General features: G+C 41.7%; 1 protein-coding gene across 10 annotated transcripts in view; it reads right to left on the reverse strand.

Annotated features, from left to right (window-relative positions):
- Positions 1–23,789, reverse strand: part of znf385d (zinc finger protein 385D) — a 57,429-nt gene that overhangs the window by 32,349 nt on the left and 1,291 nt on the right. For 7 of the 10 annotated variants that reach the window (XR_015860769.1, XM_088386776.1, XM_088386775.1 and 4 more), the window contains exons 2-7: positions 23,192–23,241; positions 10,783–10,899; positions 7,553–7,727; positions 6,551–6,703; positions 2,577–2,765; positions 157–326 (exon numbers count right to left, since the gene is read on the reverse strand). Coding sequence is in view for 8 of the 10 variants with exons in the window: in XM_088386776.1 (XP_088242902.1) it covers positions 157–211 (55 nt within the window). In the remaining 2 variants the exon portion in view is untranslated. Of the gene's footprint in view, positions 1–156; positions 327–2,576; positions 2,766–6,550; positions 6,704–7,552; positions 7,728–10,782; positions 10,900–23,191; positions 23,242–23,473; positions 23,597–23,789 lie in introns of those variants that run through there. The other 3 variants (XM_088386767.1, XM_088386768.1, XM_088386769.1) reach the window with 3 other exon arrangements.

A 23,789-nucleotide genomic window follows, 5' to 3' on the forward strand; every position in this document is an offset into this window, starting at 1 on the left:
GGTGACCTGTGATTGCAAGGACTTTTCACTGGAGCATCTCCAACTTTTTGTAACATGCATCCCCCCCTCCCTCCCTCCCCGACTCCCCACTTAGACTTCCCACCGCTTCCCCTCCACGTGTTTCTTATCAGCGGGCGGCCAGATAAGCGCTCGTACCTGGGGGCCTCCAAGCCGGGAGCGACTGGAGGAAGACTGGAACAAGTGGCAGCATCTCCAAACTATTCTGGCTGTTTCCATTTACAGCTGGGAGTCATCTGGGACCGAGGCAGCTGAGGACGTTATTAATGCAGGGAGATAGCGACTCCGCCGGGGCGGGGAACCAGTTGCTGTGAGATTGAAGCAAAAAAAATATATATTAGCAGTTTGTCAAACTCCACAAACTTTTGACCCTTCGCCTCGCTTGTTTTATGTTTTTCATAGCTGGGAGGATCAAAATATCCTCCTCCCCTTTTTTTTTTCAACTCTTTGGAGTAAATGGAAGCAGACAGCGGACTAAGTCGCAGAGTCCCGGCCGATGGACGTGATTGCTAGCAGGTGGTCCTTCAAACGCTCATCGGTCGGAGAACACGATGTAAACGAGGTATATTGAAGCAAAAATGTTTCGCGTTACCTTGCGCCAACTCGCTGTTTTTAAAGCTTTCGGCAGATTATAAACAGCTCTCGCCGTGCTTATGTTTAAACGACGTGATTAGAAGCAGATTAAAAGCAAATGGATTTACCTTCTCGCTGACACAAATCTGCCTCGAATTCATCAGATCAAAATCAGGCCTCATCCTAATGTCGATTAAAATACAAATACACGTCAAATGTGCCCTTGTGACGATAAATAAATATCAAAGGAGCCGTTAAGTTCTATTAGACTCACGGCGAGTGGTTTTTTTTTTCTGTAATGGCGGCGGCGTGTGAAGTCAATCAAAGCTGCTGACTTAAAAAGCTGGTGATAATCTCCCTCAAGTTTGATTCCACCTTTTGTCAGGGCCGCCGCTTCACTCGATCGGCTTTCCGCGTCTTTTGTGTCTTTTGAGTCGGCGGCAAAAGCTTTTGACTCTAATTTGTTGCTCGTTAGACTGCAGCGATCGCGCCTTCCCCCGGAGATCAATACCTGCGCTCGTCCAGCCTTCTGCTCGACGGGCTGCAGGGACTGATAACGAGGAAGAAGAAGACCAAGAAGCGGGAGATTGCGAGGAGACGACTTGTGCGGGGAATGACAACAAGATCCATTTTGAATGGCTTTTATACACCCCCCCCCCGCCATTTTGTGAACTTTTAATTAGCGCGCGCATAAAACCACTTGAGGTTTTCATAAAAAGCCTCAAAGTGATGAAGAGTCATGTGACGCTCTCTTTTGGAAATTCAAATTTTGGAAGATTAGCAGCGTGGGGAGATGCATATTATCATTGTTGGTGTTATTATTATTAGCTACCCGGGCGAGACCATCTTGTTGGAAATTCATCGCTTTGAAAACATTTGGTATAATTGGACTGGCCTCGGCGCTGATTAGAAAAGTGGAACAAAAGGCGGCGTGGGGTGTTGTCGTATTTTTCAATGAAGGCGGTCATTTTGTTGTCACGTTAACTTTGTTTTTTCAGAAGCAACAAAAAACGAATTGGGAAAATATTACAATATAAATCTCAATTGAAAAAAACATTCAAAGCCTCAACGCATAAATATGAATTTTCACAAGACTGTGACTTCATTCTTCCCAAGTGAGTTGAAAAAAAGGCGCCGAGGGTTGCAGACAACCTTGGAGCTTTTCCTTCCAATATCGATTATCGTATAACGCTTGCGTGGTGATATCATGGTTATCATTGGCAACAAAATTGCCATTCCCACCCCAGCTTTAGTACGTTGATAATCGACGATCCGACTTCCATCGAGTCGGCGTGCGAGCGTCCCCCCCTTTCGTTTGACAGTAATTGGTCACTGCTGTGTTCCCCGGTGACCTCCTTCCTCAATGCTCAGCAAAAAAACAACAGTGGTGTTAAATCAAGTCCGCAGCAGATGGCATCTGACTAAACAACTGGGCTTTTTACGAGGAACGGCGAGAGTAAACTGTGGTTTTGTCGAACTCGTAACCGGCGAAGCCAACTCCAGGCCACCGGAGAGCGGATTAAGACGAAGGACAGGCTCTACGTGATCCGCTGTGACTCAGCCAATCATCTGACTCTTGTTACGCGGAAAGCCAAAGCAGGCATTAGCGTTGGAATGTCACCGGCTACACGCTGGAAACGGCTTCCACTGGAGCCGGCCGGGGACAAAGTGTGCGGGGACAAATTAAGTCCTCTGGGCCCCGCTGTGTCTTTTGTGGAAGGGAGCTGGGGGAGTCTCGTGGAGGAGGCGTGGTTGGATGGGTGGTTAGTTGGAGGGTAAACAAACACATTTCATAACTTAGCTACTGTACGTTCTGATTTTTAGTTGAGCATTTTGGCAACTATGAGAGCTCAGAAATACAAAAAAAATATGAGATTTTATCAAATAAAACCACAAAACAAATCTTTACATTTTTTTTTTTTTTTACTTAAATAAACGAATCAGTACGTCTATTTTTAATCGGCGTCTTTGATTACAAAACTTACTGTCTGCACTTCCACATGAGCGCTTCTGCCACCTCGTGTGGAATGGAAGCCCACGTGGCTGATCATCTGACTTGCATTTTGGATTTCAAATGAAATCCCGATGTCTGGCGTTCCCACTGAACGAGAAGTGACATCATCATCAGAGGACGAGTCCAAAAAGGCTGTGCCGACAACAGACGCCAGCCAAAGCTGTCAAATCATCAAAGACACAAAAAAAGGATCAAGACACGGCTCTTAATCCATGAATCAATCAATCAGGATCAGGGCTTGGATGACGGCCTTTCGGATTTGTGATTCCAACTTTATGGCACTGCTTTGGGGAAGTTCCTTTTCTGTTCCAAAACAAAGTCCACAAAAGGCATGCTTGGACCGGTTTGGTGTGGAAGAACACCGTCCGGATGAAATGAAACGGAGAGTGGACCTTAAAACAATCAACACAAAATCCGGCGATTTCAAACTGGTTATTTTGATAGAGGTACATTACATGTGGGATTTTTTTTCTTTTGGAGTTGTTAATGAAGAAGCTTTGACTAGCTCCTAGCTAGCTACTTGGCTAGCTAATAGCAGCTAAACCGCTGTGCTAATGTACTTGGCTAGCTAGTAGCAGCTAAACCGCTATGCTAATGTATTTGTGCATTTCCACTACTGAAAAAAAGATGGAGCCTAGATGATACTGACTCAATGGCAGATTAATTCAATTTCTGATTTCAATCTATTTCGGAAAAGGTCTGATTCAAATCGGAGATTCCATCTGCTTCTTGCATATCCCTGTCGTGCCACTTGAGAGCACAAAAATCCAAATTGTGTGACTTGAGCCATGTAAATCCAGCCTTTGATGGCAATGCAAACGCGGCCCCCCTGCAGTGAGCTAATCTCTCTAGTCAGCGCCATCCCGCTAAAAGCTGAGTGTGGTAGTTCGCCAGCTCCATTGTTTGGGAACATCATTTTGTGAGTCCTTGAACGAACCGACTCAAACGTGCCATCCCGGCAACCTGATGCATTAAATCCTCCGCGGCTCGCTAATCCTGCTGCGATGAAACCGCAGCAAATGTTTGCTGGTATACGTTTACAAAAAAGCCGCTTTGTGAGGGAGCCCAGAAAACTTTGCAGAACACGTCCAGGTCACACACCCCCCTGGTGGTAAGGAGGGCTTTTCTGCTTTCAACTTGAAAATTTTCAATTGTAGGATATTGAATAATAATCATTAGCAATTATATCAATTATACTCTATTCATACGTATTTAATCAACATTAAATACAATTTATTTGCTCATTAATATTTTACACTATTTACAAAAACCTGTTATTTAAACTAGTCATTTAATTTGATAAATGACTGTAAACTATATAAACACATCAAAATTTTTATTTGACAAATAATAGATTCACATCTTTAAATTTTATTATTTATAAATTGTCGTATTTTGATGCTGTTTAGATTTTTTTTTAATCAGGACTGACTGAAAAGGACAGTTTTATGAAAATAAGATCATTTTATTTTTTCTTCCCTCGAAAGTCAAAGCAAAGTTGAAAAGCTGAACGGTCAATAAGAGGGAAAATCGAATAATGTTTGCAGAGTAGCAGTAAGAGGAACAAATTGTTTCATGCTGATACTTGATCCACACGAGAGAAAAGAGATGAGGGACGTCTTACTGGAGCAAAGATTGATTTTTAAATCAAGTCCAACCTAAGTGTGCTAAATCATTCTGTCTGAAAAAAAATCCATCCTCATTTGCTCTCACGCTGTGAACAAGCAAACACGTTAGTCGGGCAAACGCTGACTTTTCCAACAAATTTTTGAAGCGGTTGATTTTTAGATGGATTTTGGCCCAAGGCATGAAATGATTTTGTGGAGCTTCGACGAGGTCAAGTCAAATTTGAAGTCCGTATACTTTTGAAAACAAAATTTGATGAGTCCCAGAGAGTACCACACTATTAACCTCTGCCACAAGTACGTCTGATTGATACGAAATCGGTCGCATATGTTCATCATGATAGGATGTGCAAAAATCAATACGGAACCTACGCTGCGAATCCCGAGCCGTCGGCCATTTTGGTTTAAATTTAGTGTCCGTTTCCAATTCAGTTCTGGCTTCGTAGCTGCAACAATGACGCTTCCGTGATAAATCAAAAAGTCACTAAAATATGTAAGCGTCGGGTTATTTACGGGGACCACCGACTGCCATCATCTTTGGCGTAATGCTCGTAAAGAACTTGTCACCCACATAAATCCCGCCGCTCCACTGGAGCTATTTTCCCCTCCTCCCGCCGTTTAGCAGTGACCGCCGCCAAGGTCAGACCAAGCCGTTTGTTGCCTGACGGATCTTTTCACCCTCCTCGACTACTTACAGATGACCCCTGGATCATTCTATACTTGCCACTTAGGGAATGGGTGGAGACAAGGAGGTGGAAAATTCCCAGGAAGTTCAGCTGGTTTCCAGAAAATTTCCTCGGGAAAACAGATAGTTCTCCTTGCCCACCTCTAATGAAATTAAGTACCTTAATTGCTCTGGGGTTTTTTTTCCACTCCACTGTTGAGTGGTAGCACCGGCTCGAATCTCAAATTTTGGCTCACAACACAATAGGGGTGGGCAAAGTATGGCCCGTGGGCCATACTAGACAAAAAAAAAAATCCAAGAACATGTAAACATGATTATAATTGGAGGCACTTTAAATGGAGCCCACTCGTTTAACATGAGTTTGAGTGTGACTGATGCAGCCACAGCCCACAGAAGAGGGTGTGTACACTTGTGCAACCACAATATCACACTTGATTTACATTAAATTTCCCTATTGAAGATGTGTTTTTTGGGTCATATGAATTTTTTTTATATCCCAAAGACCTGCCATCAACAAGGGTGTGTAGACTTATAACTACTGGTATGATTTATGACTGTTATGTTCAAAACTGACTATTATGCATACACATGTTAATCAAGTCAATTTAATATTCCCACTCGTGTTTCCCATATTGTACACTCCATTTCATGTATGAAACGACCTCACTATTTCATTCTCCCTGCTGTGTGATTTGTACCGTGAAACAAACATTCCAAATAAGCGTGCGGGTGTAAATAAAGCCCCCCCCCGCCCCTCCCCTACCTGATTTGATTCCTATTCCCACGCCAGACGCAATATCTCCAACACAGATTGGAGTTTTGGTTAGACAAACACAGCTGCACGCCCGGTGGAAATAATCATATTGCCTGGTTAAAGCTCAACAAGCAAAGCAAATAAAGCTGAACTTTTTTTTTTTTTAATTCTCACCCCCTTTTGGAGCGCCAGAAAGGCAAAAAAAAAAAGTTTGAAGTGATGAGAGAACAAAATCTGCCTCATTTTGTTACGACCCGGATGCAATGACAGGTGTCATTTCCTCGACACTTAAATGACAATAAATACGATTATGTCAACTAAATCAGATTGTCGGCGGTTTTAATTAGATGTGTGTCACGGTGCTGTCGTACCAGCAGAATATTTGAAGGAAAAAATTTTCAGGGTAGTAGACGAGGCGTGGAAACATCTTTCATTTTTTGTCGCCCCTTTCGTGTTGCCATTCTGTGATTATGAATCACGCGATGCGTGTTGGGTACAAGTGTTTCCTGCCTGCTGGACGTACAGGACGACTGCTCAGCTCTCACCTGACAAATCGGAGCTGACAACGCCGCGCCTCGTTCATTTGTCACTCCCCCCCTCGTGTCTCTTTGCATGCAGATTGCAAAGCCTCATGGGAAAAAAAAAAATGCACATCTGCGGATATTATTTAATGTCCTTTGCGGCGCTAACGAATATTTACATCAAATGGATTTACTGCTAATGCTATTTATGTTCGTTACGCCCTTCGGAAGTTTCTGTTCGATTTTGAGGGATTGTATATATATGCAATAAATAACTTATTATGTTTTGATACTTCTTGAAATGTATCTAAGCAGGAGTTGTATTCATTTGGAGGCAAAAGGTAAAATGAGAACAGTTACCTGGCAGCGCTCCGGAGACATCGCACTCCACAATCCATTAGCGGACCCGCGCAATTCCATCTTGTTTGCCCAGGAGACCTCATCACCGTCGTCTTGCCGGTGATGGAAATACTTTGGAGCGGGACGCCTCGTTTGTCTGGAATATTGTACTGCCTGACAGGGACATGAAAAAAAAACAATCAAGAGAGTTGGATGTAGCTTTGTAATGGTGTTTAAGAGCTGGCCGTTAAAACTAATACTAAATATTATATACTTGAAAAATGTGACTTATTTACATATGTGTAAATGTATATTACTTGGATTTTTTTTTGCTGTTTTTTTTTTTACAACAAGAGCTAAAGTAGCTAGCATAGCACAACTTTAATGCTATCAAAACTTTGTCTTACTAGTGTAGCTTAAATTAATTCATTAATTAATAATTAATAATAATTAATTCATGATTAAAAACTAAATTAGCCAGTGGCCACAACTGAAAGAAAAAACACTTTGTATTTAAAAATAACTAAAAAATAATCAATAAAAATAATCATAAATAATAATAATCGATAAAAAACAGAGGCCAGGAGATGTTTCTGAGCGAGGTGGATGAAGTCATCCTGTCGTGTCTCGTCTTTTTTATTCTTGTCGTTGAAGTTCAGGAGATTGTCTTTGGGCAGCCTGGTGAATCTCACGCTGAGCTTGTTCAGCTTTGATGACATCAGCGTTAGACCCGACCACCCGCCTAATAACCGCATGCCCTCGGGGCGAATGTTCATCCAGGCAAAAAGATTCCTCGGCGAGTATGCACAGTCGAGTACTTGTTTCTTATGTTTCCAGTCCTTTGGATGCACAAGCCAATATTTTAAAAATGAAGTCAATTCCCAGACTGAAACTAAACGATATGAAATCCACTTGACTCACCAAGTGGATTTGCCAGCTCGTAAACACGCACTAAACACCTTAAATTACCAGTTCGCGCTTTTCAATAACCTCAACGTTTCAGATGAACCTGTGACCCTTTACCTTGATGAGCGGTCGGTATTGTCCGTCACTGCAGCGCCGCGGCGACTTAGCGGGGGAGCAAAGGATCCAAGTGGGGGGGATAAATGTAATTTCCCGTCAACTGTTGTGAACGCAGCGTGACTCCAGTTTAGCGCATTCCAGCCACTTAACTCCAGCAGAAACACATGAAGACACTCTGTAGGACAAGAGCACAAACAACGGTTTGTTTTTTCATAAACGTTCAAGAAATTAGCTGCGACATGTATCCGACAACATAAAATGTGACAATGTATTTAATCAACAATGGTGAAATGCGAGAATGGTGGAACCCAAAGTTCTTTGTGCGACAAGTCGATTATTGTTTCAATAATGAAAGCTAATTTTGTTTCGCATTGGCATATAGACAGAAAAAAATTGTTTATGTCTGCCGTTGACATGTGCAAAACAGCGTCGGGGTAAAATTGTCTAGACTTGACAATTATTTGATCTCATCATTTTTGTTGTTTTATGCAAATGTTGAACTTTTACAAGAAATACTGAGTAGACAACCGAAAGCCTCAAGTGAAGATGTAAATGTCGTCTTCCTGCCTTTTGTGAGCTTTGCGTGTTTGTATTAAAATCCTCGAGAGACCATATAACAATCGACACGATATAGACAATTAGATTTCCTGAAACGCACTGTTCAATAAGCACTATGTTCCTTTGTACCCGTTCTCAAACGCTGGCTGTTAAGAAATGTGAGACTATCGGTTTTGTCTAAGAGAATTCTTAGCGCTATTGTCTGCCAACGCTTTGACGAAAGAAAAAAGCAGAAAAGTCGCTCGCTTGCGCAGTTCCCCAATTAAGAGGTCAAGTGAGCTCGCTTCAAGCTCTTTGTCATTTATTAAAGAGTATTTTTATGACTGACACATAAAAGAGAATTTATACTATTTCATTTCAAAACTTGCTAGCTTCATGCTAATATCTACTCGGAAATGCCAGGCTATTTTAAATTAGCATTGATGAAGAAGTCATCTGGAGACTTTCTGTGCCTCGTCTTCTTTCTGTTAATTCCGCTGCATCTTTTTCGGTACAAAGCAAAATACGCAACTCGAAATCCGGATTTGCTTGTGTACTGTAAAAACCCATAAAAAAAAAAAGCAATACCATAAAAAAAAAAAGCAATATACCATAGCATGAAACATAGCGTGTTCCGCATGATCATAGAAAAGCACCAATCAAATCGTAGCACAAAAGAGGAAAAAGTCCCTTTACAAGCTCCCCGGTGTAACGAGTGCCACCCGGCGGAACATTCTGCCCTTCTTGTTCTTTCAAGAAATAAATCATCTTCCCATTTGGAGACGGTCGAGTCCCCCCTCTCACCTCCAACCCGAGAAATAATGTGAAAAAGAACAAATCAATAGAGGAGAAATTATCCTTAGCGGATGAAGGAACTGCAGAGATACGAGAGAAGCAGGAGTCATTTCGCTTGGTGTTGATAAAAAAGTCACACTTGTGACTTGAATTTGATCAGCGAGGAATATGAGAACGTGGGATTGTGTGCTATTTTATTTGTTCTCTGTTGGAAAAAAAAAAAAAAAAACTTCCTCTGTTCCTTTTCAGCCATCTTGAATGAGGTCTCAGCACGGAAAATTTGACAAATATTATACCCGCCATCAGTAAGTGAGTCATCCACAAATAGTGATTAAAGCTTCAACCCGAGATGTGACACAAAGTCAAGACAAAAAAATGAGCGAGTATGCAGTTTGAAGAAATCCAAATATCAGGAGTCAAGAGCAGACCTTGAGGGGCTGATTAGAATTTCCCGTTTCTTTGCAACTCATCAAATTTCACTACCGCATTGTGCCCACAATAGAAAATCTCGAGATTTAACGTGGTCCATCATTAAGATTTGGTGGCAACTGGATAAAATCACTAAGACCTTGAAGAACTTCTAAAAATGGCCAAAGGGACCCAAAATGGCTGTTTCAAACCAAAACGGCAGACTTCGTAAATCTTTATAGGCAAAGCTTATTTGGACTTTTTTTTTGTGGGTCTACTCATGATCGACATGCCTCCCCAATTTTACGTTGCCAAGTAAAACTGGGCCTTCATTTTCCAGATATTAGATGAGCTCAATTATCTGCTTCACACTAAAATACCACATTTTCTGCCCTTCTTTTTTTTTTTGTGGGTCTAATCATAACAGACATACCAACCAAATTTTAGGTTATTTAAGTGAAACCAGCTTTGGAGATTGAATTTTCGACAAATTTCCACAACATGGCCAACGCCAGTGACCCCTATAAAAAGTCTTGCGGTCTCCGACCAAATGTGATGTGTTTATAGGTTGTTTGGACGTTTTATTTATATTTTAAAACCCCCTATGGAGGGTTGGGAATGTGGAGTTGCAGTACAACAGAAAACATTGGAATGTCACAGGAATAAGCAAACATTTGAGTCGCTTCCTGCTCCAGACTTTTATTGTCTGTGTTATCTGAGCGTTGCTTATCTCTTCCACAAGAATCTGAGCGTGAAGGAGCAGTGATGATAAACACGGTCTTTTCATGCCGTTTTTTTTTTTTTACAACAAGCGGTGTAAAAAGCAGCGAGTGGTATCGGTGAAATCAGTTTGTCAAGTGTTTATAACCCAAACACCCCACAAGAAGAAAGTGAGAGTCATTTGCGAAGGTTGGAATGTCCACATATCAAATGTCTCAAATCAATTTTGCGCATTGAAATAAATTGAAATGTCATGAATGCATTCCAGCCTCCTGAAAAGTAGCACTATTTATTTTTTGGTAATAAAGGAAGCTAGCACATAAAAATCATGAATAAAAGACACAATTTAAGATCATAGCAAGAAATTAGGAAGCGAATAAAAAAAATTAACTGTACTTAACCCAAAAGAGGACATAAACCAAGGCGAGCGTTAGGGTTGAAATTAATTGAAAAGCCTTTAATCGGTACACTTTTTGGAAATTCTCTTTTGCAGTATCCTTCATTTTGACAAACTATTTGTATTTAAGTAATTTGTTACTTCTGACCACTGCTGGGGTGATTAAAAAGGTGGCCATGCTTTGTGGGCACATTTGACGCAACGATATTTCCGAATGTGTACACCGATAAAAATGCATTAAAATCCCGTGTGCGAAATGAGAAAAATCGATCAAATATTCACAGCCGGAACATATTTGGCTTGCCTCTGCACAACGGCATCTTTATCTCCCCGACCAGGTACCTAATGTAAATTAATAACATAAGGACCACACCTGATGATGATGATCTGAAGAGAACGCGGCCACTGGAGCACGGATTTCATCTCTGCCGCGTGGCTTTATCGGCCATTTAAGGACTTCTACTGCGGGCTTCATCTTGGGGCTGCGCATCTGCAGACAGATCAGATAATTAGATATTGATAAAAGAACGGGAATTAATGACAACTCGGGCCAGCAGCATTATCCGTTCGGACCTGACCGGGCCCTAATAGGCCTGACTGGACCTGTGGGTCAGCGCCACACCACCGCCGGTCGTTTGTCAAGCTCACTGACCCGAATCCGCCTTGATGGCTTGGAAACTAGCGCGGCAACAATGAGCTCACTTGTTTTTGTCTTCTTCGAAAGATAGAATACAGTGGGTATCAAAAGTCTACACACCCCTGTTGAAATGTCAGCTTTTTGTGGTATAAATAAAAGTGCTATGAACGTGATGTATGATGCGCTGACAAGTCAACTTTACATTTGAAAGAAAAACAAGCGGCGTGATGATGGATGTGTGAAAATCCCGTTTTGAGGAGCCGCCATTTGTGTGTTCAAGTTTGAGTGTCTCTCACAGCATATACATCTTGGAGTTTTAACTCCTGGGATTCCCGCCGACTGGCTTAGGCGGCGGCTGATTTGTCATCCGTTCTCGTTCCAGGGCCTTCCCCATCATCCTCCCCATCCTCCTCATCATCTTGTAATTAATAACAGCTTGGCTCAGCGTTCCTCATTTGTTTTCTTTTTCCCCTTCCTGACCGTCCAGATGTGCGTGCGTGCGTTCCACGTCCATTTGTCAGAACGTTTGTTTTTCCAGGTTGGACTCGACGCGCCGGACAGGAATCGGCAGCTCCTCGTCCTTCTTGTTAGCCGGCTAATTGTTTTTGGTAGTTGAAGGGAGGGAAGGGAAAAAAAAATGCAGGAGGATATTATTTGCTTATCTGCTCCTCGTTAATAAGGTTTTTTTACCAGGCGGTCGGAATGAATCCGAGAGTGGACGCCGCTCGAGGGAGACAATGTGAGCTCCGAAAGCAAAAGGCAATATTGAGTCCCATCAAGCGATGAATGGCTTCCAATGGCTTTTAGGGCTGCTGTCATGAATACATTCTCAGAGGACCCCCTGAGGGCGCCCCCTCTCTATTCTGACTCCTTTAATCTACTTTAGAAGCATGCCAGACTTCCCATAATGCCACGCTAACATGCAGTTCGCAGCAACCCTGTTTTTTTTTTTTTTAAATCTATAACGCGAGCAGTAAACCCTTGCAACATATTTTTCAAGCAGATGTTTTCACGGTATCGTGAAATTAATCTCAGTTTGGTGTGAAAACCAAATAATCTTTGGTCATTTTGATCGGGAGAAAAGAAAAGCGAGTAGCAATGAATGGCTTATCAGACAGCTCTTTTCATTAAGATGAAAAAGTTCACACCGGCCTTGGCTGCAATGGTTTTTATTTTTTAAAGTCACTTTGGATATTAAAAGGTAAAATCATGTTTGGGGGCCAGCTCAATACACAAGCACAGACTTTTTTGAATTTAAATTGAATGCAGTTTTTTCCACATTGCTTCTATTTATTTGAAGGTCCAATTGAGTTTTACTCAAATGCTGCCTGGTGCAGGATTTAAAAGCATATACATAAATATAGCCATTTATTTATCCATCCCAACAATATATTTGAACTCCGTCCATTCATCTGAGAGTTCTGACCTCCACTAAGGCCAAAGCAGATCAACACCATAAAGGTCCAAAGTTTGAAGTGATCTTGATGAGTTTGTACCACTTCTTTGTGTTTGCTCACTTTCTAATCACAAAGCACTTATTTGGGAATTTAGTTATAAATGAGCGAGCTCCGCGACAAGCACGATAAAGATTTTTTTTCCTTCCACAGTAAAAGATGTCTATTAAATCCGAAATGACCGAACTCAAGTGATAAAAGATCCAGCCTGGAGGGGGGATTCATCTTTTTACGCTCCGAACCGTGAGTTGACCACCCGGCAACGTTTACGAGCTTTGACATAAAATGGAGGCCGCGAGGAAAACAACGGCTAACCAACGAGAAGTGAATGAGGCCGAGATGCTTTCGCAGCAAATAAGAAGAAGACTGCCGCTCGTCTGAATCAAAAGGTTGACTCTTCCCGAGGGGCTTGACGCCGCGAAACACGGCGAGTCCGCTGTTTGCAAATCCCAGCGAGGATAACAGCCGACAAGTCAAGACATAACCGCTCCAGTTAACAGTTGTTAATTGCATTCCGAACTCACCCTCGATATATGAAAATACGTCATGGAGTGACCACAAATAAAACAACTTATTTTAAAAAGTATTGTGTATGTTTGGAATGTACTTACTGGAGGAGATGTTCATTTTAAATGATTAAAAAGATAACGTGAGCTGTCAAAGTCATCTGGGGCACTCTTGGTAGTGCTGTTGGGCGAGCTAGCAGCGAGCTAGCAGCATTACCGCGCGGCACTAATGGGTGCTGTTATTTATTTTTTTTTGCGGTAAAGACCCATACAACAATCACTTAAAAATCGGCGCTACACGATGAAATACCGTGTTCATTCAGCGGACTGCTTGACCTTGACGTTAGCACCCCCGAGGTCAAAAGTGAGCGTTTGCGATTTAATGCTCTCACCATGAAAGATGAATCAGAATGATGCTCCATTATCTAGCTGAGCTATCGCTGTTCTATTACCAGTCACTATTTGATTCACCTTGGTAATGACCCGGTGTGAACAAAGCCTGGGTTTGAACGACGGCCTGGCGCGAACAATGGCGCTCTGACTACTTTTGTCCTTGCCTCACGTTGTCCTCTGCGGGCTTCTATTCACGTGGTTCAATTCTGACACAGTTGCTGGCCGCCCTTCGTTCTTCTTATCTGAAGGTTAAAGACGTCAGGCTCTCAGCAGCGGTCCCGGAAGCCAAGTTGTTAATTCATTGATTGAAAATGTTGTGACCTCTGCCAAGGAAGATGTATTTTCAGCCCCCCCCGACAATATACAAGTGGAATTTACGGAATGTTCTCATCGGCGTTTGCTTGGGTGGAATATTTTGACACGAGTACCCTGTACTTCGACTTAGAGTTCACAACAAGTAACGCCATGGACATATTTATGACAGCTCACTCCGATCACGCCCGCCCACCTGAGTTGACAGCCAAAAGGAGTTCCTGAGCACAAACAATCCTTACGCAGGCGCATCATGGAATAAGTGGTGGTCACAAAGTCTTCATTGACAAGAGAGACACGGATGGAAAAGTTGGAAGCATAAACACATTGGATGCACTGAGGAGAAGCAATCAGTGCAGTCGAAGCAACATGACTCATGCGCAACATACGTACTTCATTTTTAAACACAATCACGCACCCGACGCTTCGCACTCTGTCACTCCCAGTTGAATTTTAGCGTAAAACAGACCTAAAACAAAAGTGCATTCAACAAAATACACACGTAATGAAGCAAACTGTCTTTTCACAAAGGTCCTCTTACTTAACGCTAACACAAAATGCTATAGATGGGCTAATGGAAATTAGCATTGATGCTACAGGAATTATAAAGATTTAAACAACAAGCATGGAGCAATGCTGCATCTTGTCCAGTAGTGCTCGGTACTGCCTGGCATGTTGTGGCATGATGTGGTACTACACTCAAAAAATTGGCAATATAGAAATGGTTGCTTTAAGTATGTCAAACTATTTTATATACATACAAACAACCCGTACAAGTGTTTGTAAAAAAAATTTGTTGTTTGACAATGAGCGCACAGACCAGAGTCCCACCTCGGACCGCCATGTGGTGAGCTATCCGGGCTTACATAACGCGTCGTTATTAGTCATGTTCCAACAACTAATTGACAGTAATGGCGACTATCAGCGGCGGGTGGAAAAGCTGTGGAAAGTAAGCACACATGGTTTTGCTTTTGCTGCTTCCCGTCTTTGGCCTTTCTTTTTTTTTCCATTTCAAAGTGACGTGCGGGCGAACAGCGGGCCGACCTTTTCGTGGCGTGTCGCGTCCCACCCGGCTGGCCGTCATTCTTGCTACTCCAGTCGCAGAACACCAATCAGTTTGTTTACGTTGTTGGCACGCAGGTCAATGCCCGCTCACATTTTGGGGTTCCTCGCCCGCCGTCTACATTTTTTTTTTTTTTTAGGGTTTTAATTTTCCCAGAGGACTTCCTGATTACCAGCGGGCACCTCTGACCCTTTGCCTTTGATTTTTTTCTGGCTATCTATCAAGTTACACTGGCAAATCCCAAGTAAGTCAAGCGGCGTCCGCAATAAATTCCAAGCAAGTCATTACTTGGGTTAAGCAAGTCGTAACTCAAGTCTTCTAGGTCTTCTTCTCCTCTCTTGGTAGATGAGTCAGCACCGGAGGGACAAACAGACACCATTTAACTCGTTAGCATGATAGCCGCTACGCTAACAGCACAAATGAGTCTGGGTGACTAATACGGGTAACATTTTCCCCACAGCCAGGCTACCGGGGCTGACCCACAAACACTGCTTTAAATGTCAAATTGGCAAAAAAGCTATCATTTCATTTTCTTTCTCACACACACACAAACACACACAGACTGACTTCGTGGTGTTCCCTGGCGGTGCCGTGTGGGTCAGAGGAGGGGCCTAGTCGGGTAGACAGTGGCGTTCATTTCACACTCGGGTGCACACACATAACACTTCTGTGCCAGCGCAAGCCATCACTCACATACACACAGACACACACACATAGAGGACAAATTGCCCGCTTCACCTTTCTGGTAACACAGCGGGAACACAACAACCTTCTTTTGTCTCCTGTATATATTTAGAGATGTGGTTATTTCTTATTTTCAACATTTCCACCCGATTAATAAAAGCCCTTTCATCAAAAATTCTTCCAATTCCATTAGGGTGTCGACTCGTTCTCATCTCACTCGATTTAACACCAAAGCCGTCACTACTTGGCGATTCACACCACTAATCAAATCACCCGTCAAGTTCGTCAGCACCCCATTAACTCACCGGTGTAATTTCAGCTCACTCATCTACTGCTAAACTCAAACTTAATCATCATCTCATGCCACTGATCATGAATTCGATTAATTAATTGTCGCTCACCCGTCTAATGGTGAGTTCTCTGCTTTGTTTGCCACCTCAAAGGGTTATAGCTTAATGCTAACACGTCAGTTCTAAAAGTAGCATCGTTAGCATCCAACCGCTGATTCTAAACTCGGTGCACCTCGGAGGGGGAGTGACGTGCCACCCCAAATAACCGAGTGTGTGAGTCACAGCTCTCAGGAAAAGCAGCTGCAAACAGCTCGCGTGTTATTAGCTCTTAAAAGATAATTTATTGCTTTGCTTTGAGGACCACGCAGCAGATGCTACATGCAAATGACATGTTAGCACAACATTTAGCCTCAGAAGATACAAATCCAGTCTGGGGGTTGGTTGGATGTTTGGCTTTCTCCCAATAAAATAACAAAAAGTTACTCAATAGCGCCCTCTGGAAAATTACAAAAGCCCTGGACATCAATTTGACCAATCAATATGGAATTTTGTGAACTGGTTTATCATTACAGGAGCCACAAATGAAAAGTCTGAAGGACCCATGAGGTCTGTCATTTTAGGTGAATTCTACATCTTCAACATCGGTCTCAGAAAGTTTAAGGGAAAAAAAATCCATCAACACCAGTTATACCAATCGACACCAAATTGTATGAAAAAGTCTCAAGGACCCGTTTCAAAAACCTTTGAGTTGAAGCTGCCAGTTAGGGCAAATTCGAGGCTTCACAAAAAGTTTCTAACAAAAAAAATAATCCATGACACGTTTCACCGATCAACAAAAAAACTGGTTGGACACCACCAAAAAAAAAAGTCTCGAGAACCCATGCTTGAAATTAATCAGGAAGTCATCCATGTTGCCTTGAAGTGTGGTCATTTTGGGTGTCAAAGCTTTACGATCATTCCCAGGATTCTTGGAAAGTTTAACAAAATGATTGTCGACACCGGTTTCGCCGACTTAAAAGAAATTGGGTGGACACGTCTATCATAACAAGACACGGAAAAGTCTCAAGGACTCAAGCTCAAAACTGAACGGGGCAGTAGGCCAGTTTTCTTTTGAGGCAGACATTCCGGGCGTCAAATCTTAATCATCACAAGGGAGGAATCCTGGAAAGTCGGCAAAACATTTGCCCTTAGATGTCTGTCATAACACGAGACACAACAGAAGTCTCAAGGACCCATACCTGAAATTGAACAGGAAGTAAGACTTTTTTTTATCAAACGGAAAATTCCAGGACTCATATTATTCCTTCAAATGCGTGTAGTTGCTTTATTTTTATTATACAACAGTTCGTAATGTTCAAATGAGACTTAAAACTGTACATTTATTCAAGAAAATACAGACTTCACCTTATTTTCTATGGCAGGAAAATTTCTTTGTAAATCAACCTACTTAACATTTCAAAGTATGTTTTCCACACTTCATTATTCTGAACGTGTATGATTCTCCGGGTGGCGCAATTAATTTCTCGAGCTGCGTACAAATTTTTTGGGAGGGAAAAGTAATGTTTCCCCTCCCGTTGGCAGTGATGTGTAAAATATGCAAATGTGTGCATGAATATTCATGAGGCGAGCGTGCGTCCTCGAGTGACTCGGACACAGTTCAAATCGTCAGTCTCGATGTTCCGTCTTGTTCGACTGTGGAATGTGTGTGTGTGTGTGTTTTAGTATTATTTGACTTTGTTCATGAGAGACTCTCAAACTGTCAGCTAAGGTTTCGTTTGCCTGAGTGCTCTCAGCTCAAATAAAAATGACTTTTATAAGGTGCTCGCATGACAGCACAATAAAAAAAGCAAGAATGAATGAATGTGGAGTAATAGTGAGCTCTGAAACGCCCCCGTAGTATCAATTCAGGCAATACAAATATTGTAATAAAGTATTTACATTAGCATACACGGCGGGACCGCAAACATGAAATTGACACATCACTTGTTGTCGGGCAGAATTTGTGGGGGCAGAAAAAGTTCTTGCCAAATGAATATAAATGTGTCTTCTAAAATTTGGCATACCGCAGAGAAGAGTGTTAACAACCTCGGTTGAATAAAATGGGAAAGTTAATAAAATGAAGCTTCAAAATCATGTTGTTTAAGTGAGCTTGCTGATTTATTTTTTCCAAAAGCTTTTCATGTCCCACGTTGTTCCTATTTTCGAACCGTCCACGTGTTAAACAACAATCTATCAGTAACTTGAAACACGTTTCCTTTTGAATCGATTGTCTGGCTCACAGATTCGATTCTTGCGCGCTAAAATCCTCATTATGGCTTTTTCGTATGGTTTGCGCAATGTCATTTTTGTGGCTTTCATTTATGATTAGCAGAATGACTCAGAAGTTTAGAACGACCTGCGGCGGGAATATTTTATGGACGACGTGAAATATTAGCACCACAGACCTCGCCGCGTTATTAGCGTCCGGAATATTACAACGCAGCCGGATTTGAGACGTATTGTCGGGCGTGATTAACGAGTGAGCGAGTCGTCTTTAAATCATACATGGGACCGTTACGGCCCGATTGACGCCATGACATCACTGGGCCTACTCAGCGAAAAAACCCAAAGAATGTTTTTAGTTGTTGTCTGCTGTCACTCAGGACACCAAAGTTGGTTAATTTGGAATCCAGATAAATTTATGGTCAATTTTCATTTATTTTTTTATCAAGTATGTGCCTTATTTTAAATGTTTGCCAAGATGCTTCGGGTCACTGAAACTGCTATAAATCATTGCTGTTATTTGCCTCGCCGGGAACATTAAAAAAAAAAGGGAAAAAAAAAACAGCTCGGTTTTTTTCTCTGTACAGATGTGCTGATAGTTTGTTTTTGGTGTTGGGCTTTTTCTTGGCAGTAAGAAATGCATGTTTTGGGAAAACAAGTCGAGATGCAGCAAAAGGGCCAACAGAGCGAAACATGGGGGGGAAAAAAGAGGTAGTCCATTTGGAATGTAGCCAATTAAAAGAAGCTTTAAAAAATATATTTCCATGTCCTCCTGGCCCCACCTGCAGCACAGACAGAGCAACGCATCCTCCATTCATATTTGCTGTGATGTTATTTTCCCATCATTAAAAATAGATGAGAACATGTCTTTGTCTGTGAAATGTGTTGACTACATTCCTCCACACTAATAACAAACAAATGTCTCGCTGCTAATGACAACTCGCTTTTCGAGCCCGGAGATAAATTAACTAAACGGGATGGAAATGACTGCTTCAAATAAGCGAGCCAGAAAAAAGTCCGGTTTCAAAAATATAAGACAAAATAAAGCTGTAAGCACAAGTTGCTGAACAAACACAGCTCTTTTTCTTTTTTATATTTTATGTGTTGCAATCATAATGGTCAGATGTGCGACTTTTTAGAAAAATAAAAGAATTAAAAGACACAAATGAGTCAGAGAGAGAAAGCATCTCAGCCACCATTTTGAAAAGTAACCAGACGACATGTGACCAGCAATCACATGCCATTGTGTGTCTAAATTGGAAAGCAACTGTTATTCTTATATGTGTGTGTCCTGATTGTGTTTCAATAGCCACTGATTGATCGCCGCCAGCACCCAACGCAACAATAGGGGAAAAATTGCATTCTCACAAACAAAGCAAAAGCAACAACACGCCTTTCATGTTTGGAAAATAATCACCAGCTTCGTGGAATATATGCTGCTTGTGTTTGCATGGATGACATCACTAAGGGAAACTGAAACACTCCCATTTTATTTATTTTTTTTGCATTGAAACGCTCTCGGAACGCAAATGAAGTACGCAGAAAAAATGCTCCCACTGGCAAAGACTCAAAATGGAAGCCTTGACGCAATAAACGTACGTCACATTTTTATATATATATAATTAGCCCCACAATATTATAAAATCCACATTTTAAAAGTAAACTTGCGACTTTAACGTCACTTGGTGTATGTTTGCAGGTTAAGCGGATGAATAAAAAAGGCGCATACATAATCCATAAGCATCCCTTGCAAGATTAAAGGTGGAGTAACACAAAAGCAAACGGGTTAATTGAGCTAATGAGGCTGCAGGGAAGAAGAAGAAGAAGGGAAACTCACTAGCTGCCTTAATTGCTGTGAGGAAAAGATTTACTTTGATTTTTTTGCTTGAAATCAGAGGAGAGGGAATGCACTGAAATGTAAATTTCACACCATTTTAAGGGGAAAATATCTATGCAAATATGTAAAAAAAAATGAATGGCAATATAGAGATATGTCAAGTCCAGTTGAACCCTTGGGGATTTTTTTTTTTTTCCAACAGGTTGAGATATGGAACCTTTCATTACTACTGGGCTCAAATCCAATTTCATGGCAAATGTACTGATTTTAAGGAGTCAGAAAAAAAGAAGAAGCTTTTTTTGTAGTACAGGAGCTCAATTATGCCTGCTGAGATGCTTTCAGGCCTGCGGGGCCTGTTAGAACGAGTGTGATGAGAGCTCATTTTTCATGCTTCTAAACGCCTTGTCCACCTCCTGAACACAACAAATGACCTCGGCACGTGGCTGTCAATGCTACACACACACACACACACACACACACACACACACACAATTACAGAAAGAGAAGAGAGGAATCTGGTGATCAGGCAGGTCTTAGAGCGCCTCCTTGTGTTTAAAAGCCGCAATCAACAATTGTTAGACAATAACGTCAGTACTGGGATATTTATCACTCTTACAAAAAAAATGCAATTGGTAACATGTCCACTAGGCTGTATAAAATCGTGATGTGATATTTTTAATCAATTAATTAAGATTATATGAGCCGATACCACGATGCCTTTCTTCCCTTATGTTGATACGAAGTGAGCAGTTTGTTGGAAAGTTGAGGCGGGGGGCTTCAGTTTAGTTCCAGGGCTTACATTTTATCCAAAGGCTTTCTTTGACAAAACCGAGCAGGCGTGACCTTGGGGCCCCTAAAAGGAGGCCCAGGGGTAGCGCACCCCCTTTTCACATGTAGGTCAGCGCCGTCCATCACGCCCGTGCCGCTTAATCATGTTGATATAATCGCGCCTGAGGTTAATCGGTCAAAATGTGGCATGAACTGACAGCGAACTGATCTTTTCTGTCCTTTGATTGGCGGATCAAGCAAGGCAAGTTGCAAAACTAGCAAAGTATTTTGGGAGTGCTCTCTGGTGACTATTGGATATTTTATTTTTTGGTTTTCTATCACAATTTTGGACAGTATTGATAGTTTGTGGATTTAGTTGGGCACTAATGTATATAAACAATGAATCATGCCACTGAGGCGTTTTATTAGGGACAGTGAAGCATGACATCTTGTTTACGTTTCATTTTTTGAAAGTCATTGGGCCTTATTTGGACGTGTGGATTGAAGCCAAGCAGCCAGCCATTGCGTAATTTATTCCTTATAATTTTGAAATCTTCCCCTCGGGCGCTTCCGCAGATCTCGGGAGGATTTTGGAAGGAAATCCTAAAGAAGAGAGCGGAATAAAAGGCGTGCCCTTTGACTAATCCCCTTCTCGTACAATGGAGCACTTACGAAAGGTCCACAAGCAGTAGTGGTGGTGTTAATTGCAGTCTGAAGGTCTGATCTTTCGTTTTTAATCTGTTTTTTTTACAGTGTTTATTTCTGTTCAGTTGCTTCTTGGGAGTGCGTGAGCGCCCTCCAGGGGTGTGTTAAATACAAAGTGTAACGGCAGGTTGTGGATAATTAAATACTCTTTCTTTACAAAATAAAAAGGTTATTGGCTATAAAAAGGATTTAAAAAAATTAATGGGGCAGTGTGCCAACTCTATGGTAGATGTAAAACGTGGCTTAAAAACTAGAGTATGAGCTGGATAAATTCTTGACACACACAATTTACCACCCAAACTGGCCTTCTATTTTGGATAGTTCAACAAACAGCGGCTAAAATGGACCTATGACCACAAACAAACACAATTTACCCAATTTAACGCAAACAAAAATGTTCCGTTTTGTTTTCTCAGACATACTGACTTGACCACAATTCAAAGAAATCTTTTTTTGGGATGTTATCATGCAGCGGGTCACGCTGACCCATGAACACAACCACACAAACCAAATCTCTCAGGATTCGGCAGACAAAAAAAAAAAGTGTTTATTTCTATTTTCATGGCTAAAAGTCACACAATGACCCACGAACACAACCACACACATAATTTACCTCAATTTAACACAGCAAGGTGTTTTTGCGGGTTTCACTTTCTTTTTTGGAAGAATTGAGGACCTGCAGCGGGTCAATTTGGCCCATGAATGATGCATTAGTCTCCAAAACTAAATGCTCAAAATTCAAGTCATATACTTTTAATAATATATGAAGTGTAATTAATTAGCATACTAGCATTGATTGAGCTAAATACTTTTGCATTTAGGCTTGGAATAAATCTGCATTACCTTGCAATAAAAGTCCACTTACACACATTTACAACAAAGCTAAGAAGTCTACGCGATCCAAAACGACAGTCATGTGCTTGCAATTATCTAGCCGGGCTTTAGCCGCTTCGCATTAAATGCAATCAGGGCCCCTGTCCAGCCTCTACGCTTTGCGTTGACCCCAACCAACACCCCCCCCAACTCCCCGAGGCCTTTCCGCGTAGCAGGCATCGCAATTAAAATGGAAATGCGGGGACGTAAAAGTTGAAACATCAGCTCGTCCCTGCGGGGTGAGTCAATGCAGTTGTGAGTACGAGTCAAGTGTTGGGGGTCATTCGCGTGCCCTTGAATGTTAGAAGAAATTGGTTCCGGACACCAAATTCACCGATCAGCATGAAACTGGGTGGACATCAGAACAGAATGAACCAAGAAGTCTCAAGAACTTTAAATAAAGAACAGGAAGTCGGCCATTTTCATTTGAAGCGGCCATTTTGGGCCAGTCTCAAGAGTTTGTAAATTTTGGCAAACTCTGACTAGGGAATTCACACAGGTTTCTCAAGATTGAACTCGCTCAATTTCAACTATAAAATGTCACTTCTAATGGAACAATACAAATGAAGTTAATTTTTCACTTGTTTGACGTTTCCGCATCCCATGACATTAAAGTTGGGCCATCAAAAGCTGGAGTGCTCCGGCCACCCAAGCGTGCAGCCGCAGTGACATAACACGTCTTAGCTCGGTGGCCTGCTTGAATTTGGAAAAATGTGAACCCGAAGAAAAAGATCAGGACGCCTGGAGTCCTTTGGGATTGTTATAAAACGATTTAACAAAGTATTTGTTTCATACATTTCTATGTTTATTTCCAAAATTCGATTCTGTTCATTTGCCGGTTACGTGTCAGAAATATTTTCGCGGACCGGCCTTTATATAAATATATAACACATTTATATACACAAATAATACATTTATAACAAATATATAAATACGATGAAATAAAATGATACGACTGGCATACAAACAAGTATAAACAACATAAAAATACAACTCACCATTACGTTGAGCTTGTTTCTTGTTTCTTTCCTGAGCTTGTTTCTCCCATCTAGGCATAATCGGAGACAATGACACCCCAAGTGGTTAAGGTTTGTCTTTTAATACAAGATACTTGGTTTCCATGTGCCGAAACAGTTTTGAAGGCTTCATTGCCTCGTTAGCTAGCCTGTCGCCACATATTATTTAGAATAGGCTTGGCGCGTCAGACACGATAAATCCATATTTTAAGTAGGACTCCAGAAATTTTCTTGCAATATTTAATATTTATATTAAGTCGTTACCTCTTCTTCCGTCTCCTCGTTGGGCTTTTTTCCCTTTCCGAAGAAGCCTTCCAAATTCTCTGTTTCTTGCTCATTTTTGCTTGTTTCGCGGGCTCGACTGACGTGACATGTCACGTGACCAAGACAAGCCTTTTGATGTGAACCGACGGATGTAATTGGGAGAGAACCGCCATTTTTTAAAATATATTTTTCAAAATAAATTCTTACTCATTTTTGCTAGCTTTGTGGGCTCGACTGGGGAAACATGAGTCGATAAAAAGACAAAACAAATTCCTGTGCGGCTTGGCGGCCCGGTACCAAGTGACCCACGGACCGG

Source organism: Syngnathus floridae, chromosome 10 (genome assembly GCF_059516105.1).
Source record: "Syngnathus floridae isolate MCC-2025c chromosome 10, RoL_Sflo_1.0, whole genome shotgun sequence".
NCBI classification, from domain to species: Eukaryota; Metazoa; Chordata; class Actinopteri; order Syngnathiformes; family Syngnathidae; genus Syngnathus; species Syngnathus floridae.